The sequence below is a fragment of the Anneissia japonica genome, unplaced genomic scaffold, assembly GCF_011630105.1.
Source record: "Anneissia japonica isolate Jap-2015-1 unplaced genomic scaffold, ASM1163010v1 scaffold32248_len650992_cov182, whole genome shotgun sequence".
NCBI classification, from domain to species: Eukaryota; Metazoa; Echinodermata; class Crinoidea; order Comatulida; family Comatulidae; genus Anneissia; species Anneissia japonica.
Window position 1 is genome coordinate 147,343 of NW_022699059.1, and position 7,762 is coordinate 155,104.

General features: G+C 34.5%; 2 protein-coding genes across 3 annotated transcripts in view; one reads left to right on the plus strand and one right to left on the minus strand.

Annotated features, from left to right (window-relative positions):
* LOC117102818 (transcription termination factor 1-like) overlaps nucleotides 1-3,984 on the minus strand; it is an 11,453-nt gene extending 7,469 nt beyond the window's left edge. Inside the window, exons 1-4 of one of the 2 annotated variants that reach the window (XM_033243237.1) lie at nucleotides 3,847-3,984; nucleotides 2,244-3,396; nucleotides 2,061-2,137; nucleotides 543-651 (exon numbers count right to left, since the gene is read on the minus strand). In XM_033243237.1, coding sequence (XP_033099128.1) covers nucleotides 543-651; nucleotides 2,061-2,137; nucleotides 2,244-3,258 — 1,201 coding nt within the window. In that variant the 5' untranslated portion in view covers nucleotides 3,259-3,396; nucleotides 3,847-3,984. The remainder of the gene's footprint in view (nucleotides 1-542; nucleotides 652-2,060; nucleotides 2,138-2,243; nucleotides 3,397-3,846) is intronic. The other variant, XM_033243236.1, reaches the window with a different exon arrangement.
* A 1-nt stretch (nucleotide 3,985) lies between these two features.
* Nucleotides 3,986-7,083, plus strand: LOC117102820 (protein Dr1-like; the record flags this gene model as incomplete). The annotated part of the gene is given in 4 exon segments (XM_033243239.1): nucleotides 3,986-4,108; nucleotides 5,354-5,756; nucleotides 6,156-6,319; nucleotides 6,883-7,083. Coding segments are annotated over 3 exon segments (549 nt in total). The 5' UTR covers nucleotides 3,986-4,108; nucleotides 5,354-5,530.
* Nucleotides 7,084-7,762: the final 679 nt, after the last annotated feature.

Here is a 7,762-nt window from a genome sequence, read left to right on the forward strand (position 1 = left end):
AACATGACAAAAGCATATTTTAGGTATGTTCAACTGAAGGAACATGGCAACCTTTTGAAGCCTTTTAACATGTGAAACATCTATTACATTTAATAATTAGACAACTAAATTGTAAAAAAGTACAATTTTATCCTAGCATTTGTTTAGGCCTGCCTGAGTGTGGCAGGTAAAGACTCTGAATTCCTTTGTGAAAAAGGCTATACATAGACATATTCTGCTTTTATGTGAAAGAGGCTCCTACTGGTCCTTCTGTCCTTCCCTGTAAATTCATAACCAGGATGAATGTCAAATAAATGCAACATATAATTACACAAAATTTCAATACAGTCAGCAAATTAACTTCACATATCAGAGGTGTTTATACGATGAAGACATCTTTAAAATGTGATATCTACTTAAAATTCTATTTACTCATCAATAAAATCAATACAATACAGTATATGCCATCTGTCCAAGTTTAAAGCGTTAAAAAATTTTCTACAGAATTCTCTGCAAAAGATTTCGCATGCAAAAGTTTCTATATTTTTTCAGTATTAAATTACCTAACTTGTGGTACATCTGCTTTTCTTTGATGAGTGGCAAGATTGCTTTTTTATCCTCTGTGTTCAGATTAGGGAACACGAGTCTCTCAACGTCGTAAATGTTGACTTCCTGCAATAAAATAAATATTTTTATTCTCGTAGGCTTGGCAAGAAGGAAATACAATTAAAAAAATTTTTTTTTTTAATATTTACAATTGAGATCTTACTATATTTTATCTGGTTTCTGTATTTGTTGCTTATTTTTATTGAATGTGATTGTTGTCTTTTTTGTACTTAATAAAAAAAAAACAATTTCATTTTATTCCATTTTGTTTTTAAGTGACATAAAGATCACACTTTTAACACTAAAGTCATAAGAATGTACACTACTTAACTTAAAAATTAGTATAAAATTTAGTTTCCATATGGTTATTACAGTACGTTTAATGCTTGCAATACACCACTTTGTGGTGTACCACAAGTATTTAATACATTATTGCTTTGCCATGCAAACTTTCAAACATTTGGTTATTGTAAGATAAATCCTGAGACTTGCGGGACACTTCACACCCCCGATGTAACTTCAAAAATAGGTAAAATAAACTAAACATTTAGCATCTGGTTTTTTTTTTTTTTTAATTATCTGAAAAGCAAGGAAAAATTATGTCTCCTCTAAAGCAATTCAGATAATAAAACTTTGAAAACCCTTTAACTATTTTTTCATTCTACCTCTTAATTGATTGCAAATAAAGCATTTCAAATATATTGAATCTTATTGTTTAGGCGAGACTTTTTTCATTCCGTGTTTCACATACTTATACACATAGATTATCGGAGGACGGCGGAATAAAAATGAAAATTTTATTTTCTTATTTAGCCAATATTTTTGCCAAAATCATCAAGATGGAGGAGGAAATAAAAATGTTATTGGTGAATGTAAAATAGGATGGTTAAATGCTACAAATTTATATAATTAGGAACAAATATACATATCTTTGAAGATGTCAAGGCAATGGAAGGCGTAATAAAAATAAAGCAAAAAATGTCAATTTTTTCGTGGCAGCGGGTGCGTTAATTGGCAAAAAATAAAATTTTATTTTTATTTGAAATCATCAATATTTGCAGTCGGCAGGTTCACTAAACAAGGTATAAATAAGTCTCGCCTTATGGTACACAGTAACTCAAGACAGACATCAGTACAGAGGGTTCCCAAGTTGGACAAAGTCACTTCCGGAAGATCAGGTTAAAGGAGCTTCCTTAACGCATCTAATTTCAATCTTCTACGCATGGTGTTACCCATCATCACAAATTTCCGTGAAACAATTGATAAATAAAGTAGTAGAAACATGCAAATATTATGAATTTGCAGAAGATGGGTCATTTTCAGGGAGATTCGTGCTTGCTTGAAGGAGTGCGGGAGGCCGTCGTGATTTCCAGGAGACTCTCTCAACTTGCAGGAGATTTTGGACACTCGGTAAAATATCTTAAATTTTGTTTAATTATTTCTGTTGTTTCAAACACTTAGTTACTGTACTGTACCTCACAGAATTTCTGCATATTTCCTTTCAATATTTCATCCTCCCATTTTCTCCACATTCCAGTCTGAATCTGCATTCCTATTATAAAATGATAAATATATTATGAAATGTTATATGAAATACATTCAATTTTACTTAATAATTTATGTAAAGTTTAAAACATCTAAACGAGGTGTGTATATACCTTTCTCTTGAAGTTTAACTGTTGTTTCCTTTGTTATACTTTCCCAAATACCAAAATCATGCAATTGAGCTGATGGGAATGTTGCAAAGCCACCTTCCAAAAAATGATCAAGAGATAGATCTGTAGATGCTGTATAATAATCCTTTATCGACGCAGGATATTGCCTTGAGCTGGAGATGGTAGGATCATCTGGTGGAGTTATGTGATCATCTGGTACAGTCATGTGATCTTCAGTGGCATCTTCATTAACATCATGCTTTATAATTTCCTCCGACTCAATATGAATGGTTTGTTTATGTTTCTTACTTTTCTTCTTTGTTGAACGAGGGGGCTCTTCATCATCTTCCGCATGTGTTTCCATTGTTTTCTTACTAATTAATAATTCATCAGATTTCAATGATCGCTCGCTACTTTTTATCCTATCGTGTGAATGTTTATGTTTCTTGTGTTTTTTCTTGGCTGGCTTTTTAACACTTTTATCAAACTGTTCTAAGATTTTGGTGCCTTCTCTTTGTACTTCACCTGGCATTTCACAATGATCACTCTTTTTCTTCTTTTTCATTTCCATCTTTAAGTCTTCATTTTGTTCAGCTCCATTATTTATTGTATCAGAATTTGTTAAAAGTGTATTTTGTTCTCCATCTTTGTCTTTATTTTCATATTTAGTATGTTTTTTCCTCTTCTTTTTAATTGTAATTTCTGAATTATCTGTAAAGTGATCAGCTGTTTTTAGAGATAAATCAATTTTTGAGTTGTCTTGATTCACAATACTCCTTTTCTTCTTTTTCGTTTCCTCATTTTGTTCTGGTTCAATATCTATTGAATCAGAAGTACTTGGTAAAAGTGTGTCTTTTTCTCCATCTTTGTCTGTATTGTTATATTTAGTATGTTTTTTCCTTTTTTTCTTTTTAATTTTAATTTCTGAATTATCCAAAAAATGATCAGTTGGTTTTAGAGATAAATCATCTTTTGAGATTTCTTGATTCACAATAGTTAGATTATGTTTCCGTTTCATCCCGCTTGTTCTGGTTCTTTATTCTTTCACATCCGCAGATGAATTAGCCAGCATCAGCAACCTTTGTCCACATTCTATGCTAACATCAATACAATAGTTAATCAATGTGTATCAATCAATTTCATGACCATTATCCTCCTGAAAAATAGGGAAAGTAGCATCTGTTCATATTTAACCTGATTTGCATAACTGTAGTACATACTACTAGCAGGCACAAAATATGAGTCAAAAAACAGACAGCACTGCACAAGAAGAGGGTCACGCAAGTAAACATTTCGTAACCAATACATGAAATGGTAAATATCTGCTACCCGCACAGCACACCTAGATTGAAATGTTGGGCATGCGTAGCTCAGGTCTGTAATAGACTTTTTAATTAGGAATTAATATTTAGACATTTAGGCCTAGGCCTCTACTAGGCCTAGTAGTAGTATAGCCCTACGTAGGGTGTTGAGTGGGCATATATTCGTGCGGGCCGCGAACAAGTTCACGACATTCGCCTACCTAAGACAATATTTCTAAGATCGTCTACCCTGCCGAGTCAGAATCGGTTTAACTGTTTCGAGATAAACACTAATAACCGTTTACCTTTAACTCTTCTTTCCTATTAGTTAGGCCCAGATAAGTTATGGAATATACTTGGCTAAAACTACTGCATCTAGAATCTGTGTTTATAACTGATACTATCTCGAGAAGCAACACATGTTGTTGGAAGGACGCCCTCTAGTGCCATGGTTGTTTTCTCAACAAGACCTTTAAACTTTCATCAGAAGTCCCTGCGAGTTTGCTGAAATTCTTGTTAGATTTGCTGTGTAGATTAAAAAAAGGCTCATTCCGTAAGATCCATAGGGTGAGATTGAAATAATTGTTTTGATTAAACGTAAACGGTGGCACAATTCCCTTATATAATGCCAATCTATGAATGAATGTAGGTTTAGGCCTAGCTAGCTAGGCTATGAATGGGCCTCTATAGGCTAGAGTACTAGCTAGGTAAGGTAGGCTACTTACCGCTTGTAGGCTTAGCTAGGCTTCCTAGGCCCTAACTAAGGGCGTAGCAAGCGTAGAAATAAGTCTTTGGTGGACGTTAAAAGAAATGGCTTAGGGCCTATGTATGTCTTTTAAGCCTGATAAATGCAGTGTTCTACGCTTCATTCTGTACTTGAAAGAGAAACATTCCCAAATTTTCTTATCGTCTGTCAGGTTATGTCCTCCAGCCCCTTCATCAATACAAACATCTTCGAACAACTCTATCTACTGATATGAAATGGAACCCGCATGTAGACAGGGTAGTCAATTAAGCCAATGGTGCAGGCAGTGCTCTGCAGCAAAAGTCCAAGCATATAAAAGTCTGGTTTGACCACACGTTGAATACAGCTCTGTATGGAATCTGCATACCAAAGGTAACATCCAAAAAGTTGAGGCTGTCCAAAGACGTGTGACTCGCTTTATTACCCATAACTATAAGTTAGACTCCTCTGTTACTGCTATGGTATGCTTAAAGAAATCAACCTCCCTCCACTTTTACACAGACGAAAAGTCAACAGACAAGTAATGATGCGCAAGATTATTCATCAAAATATTGATCTAAAGTTTGATACCACCTGGAATTCAACACACAAGCGACTGCTTCTAGGTGCACTAGAAACCATAACGCCATTTCATTAAAGTTACCAAAGGCCAAAACAAATCGCTTCCTATATTCCTTTTTTCCCAACACAGCTAAAGACTGGAACGCCCTCCCTTATTCCACTATTTGATTAATAATTCTGTTGCCTTTTGCAAGCAAATTGCTAACTATGACTAGTCCCACCTCTTTCGCCACTATTCAACTATTGAGTGATAATCTAGCCTAATCAAGATCAAGAGTTATATGCAATTTGTTGGATTTTTCCACAAATTTCTTTGTGTTTTTGACAAAACCATTTGCTAAATAAAAATATTTGTATTTATTCTTTTCTGCCCTTTTCCTGATGATCTTTGAAAACAATAGGTTCGCGAACAAGGTATAAAAAAAGTCTTGCCTAATAACTACTGTAAAGTAAGTAGTGTTCACAACATTTTATATATTTTAAAATTAAGTTGTTCATTATTTCAGATCCAACTGTCCAACAAGGTTCTTGAGGTTACTTTATGTGGATGATGATTGTCCAAATCTCTTTAGTGATGATCCAGGGCAGTTGATAAAAACTCTTATCAGAGTACTGTATTTTCATACCTCAATACTGTATGTAAATTTAAACATTCATAAAATAAAATCGTTTACATTCCAAAAATGGCTGAGGCAAATCAAGGACAACCAGATGAGGAATTGACTGTGCCTCGTGCAGCTTTGAACAAGATGATCAAAGAACTGTTACCGCACACGCGTGTTGCAAATGATGCCCGCGAACTGATTCTCAACTGCTGTACAGAGTTTATTCACCTGATTGCATCAGAGGCTAATGAGATTTGCAATAGACAGACAAAGAAGACTATATCCCCAGACCATGTGTTAACAGGTAAACGTAAATTTATTTTCCAAAAATTTGTGCTACACCAAGATGCGTTTAATAGTTTTGTGCCAGTTAAATATTCATAAAGCGCAGATATTGCACTAATTGTTGTATCAAAAATGATATCTACATGTTGACAGCTTGTATTAAACAGAATTATGACATGGGACAAACTAACATTTCTGTACTTTGATACTTAAATGATGGATTTTAAGCCCTTTCATTATCTTTTTCCCAACCAAAGTGAATAGGCTGAGTGATCTTTGGCAAGGGATCCTATTTAGAGCTAGGCCATAATAAAGGAAATATATATTACCATTGCCAACTGACTGACCCTGATTTTCACATGGCAGACACAAAAATTTTTATATTTTGGCCTTATAATTTTGTAATTATAATTAATAGCACTAGAAAGGCTTGGCTATGCATCCTACCTTGATGACTGTCGATCTGTACTCCAAGAGTGCAAAACAGAGGCTAACAGACGGCGCCTGAAAAGTCATCGTTTAGAGAACCTCGGAATACCAGAAGAAGAGTTGCTACGACAACAACAGGCACTTTTCGAAGAGGTATGTACACTTTCTGTGTTGAGTCATTTGGTTAACTTTTTCCAGGAAATCATCCAAGCATTTGCTTTTGCTTATTATTATTATTGTTCCTAAATTAGCAATTTCTTACTTTGCCAAAATTTGCATAGTTTAATGTCTATATCAAACACCTGGATTGTTAACATGCATTGATGCCCTAAAAAAAAACATCAATTTTTTACTTTTTTTATACAGTATGTTATGTATTTAATTTTAGCTCTATTATGTGGCTGTTTCTATGACTTTATGCCAGAATAGAATTAAATTCTATTTCCAAATGGTCGATGTAGTAGTAGAACACATGTACATTTTATAAATTTTATAAAAAAACACAACAGCTTAAACTTCATTATAGACAAGTGCCTATATTTAATGCATTGGCTTTCACGGCCCCAAACCAGACATGTTTCGGTAGATCTACTACCATCATTATGGAAAACTGTTCACATCTGCAATGTATATATATACATATATACATAGGAATAACAATTAACAATAAATAAATTCTATTTATTTCTAATAACTTGCCGTTTGGATTTTTGTAGGCCCGGCGACAGCAGGCAATTGCAGACCAACAAGAATGGCTAGAGATGCAGGCGGCAGCAACAAATCAACAAGCTGACCAACAAGAGTTAGGTCAATTAATGAGTCCACCACCTATTCCAGGCCAGCATCCACCAGAAATGCAGCCTCCAGAGACATGAAACCCACAGCAAGACCAACATACTCTCCCATGGAACCCAGCAGTGATAGTCTACTCATTCGGCCCCATACAGACGTGAATCTAATACTACTGCCAGTGTTAAAAATGATGAGTTCTCAACCTTCTTAATATTTTAACTTTTTAAATAATTTTTCTAGAAAATACACAGGATTTGTTTGTGTTTAGCTCTGATGAGGAGCTCTAGAAACACTCAGCTGATTGATTAATAGATCTTTTTTTTTTATGGGTGGCCGTTAGGGCCAGTATACTCTACTGCCTCTATTATGCTGTGCTCATTGGAGCTTCAGAGATTACAAGAACTTTTTTTTTTTTGGCTTTGATTGAAATATATTTAGAGGCCTTGTTTGCCTCTAGTTGAATTGTTACTCAGCCTAACCAAGGAGAAATAACGCATTACATTATTATATGTATCTGAAATAATTCACTTGATAAATGTCAAATGCTATAACAGGTGTTACGTACACTTAAGATAACCAGATAAATAAACATTAATACCTAAATTGAATCGGGGACAATGGTTACTACCAGTTTAACTGACTGATGATGATGCTTGTGATGTTGCAGAGGGAAGATAGGCTGAACACTGTTACTATGCACACAGATGATGCTAAATATCTTGGTAGCTTACAGGCTTACTATACATTCTCCAGTACGCATTTGTCTTGTTTAAATCTGGTATCCGCTTGCTTTTTTTTTGTACA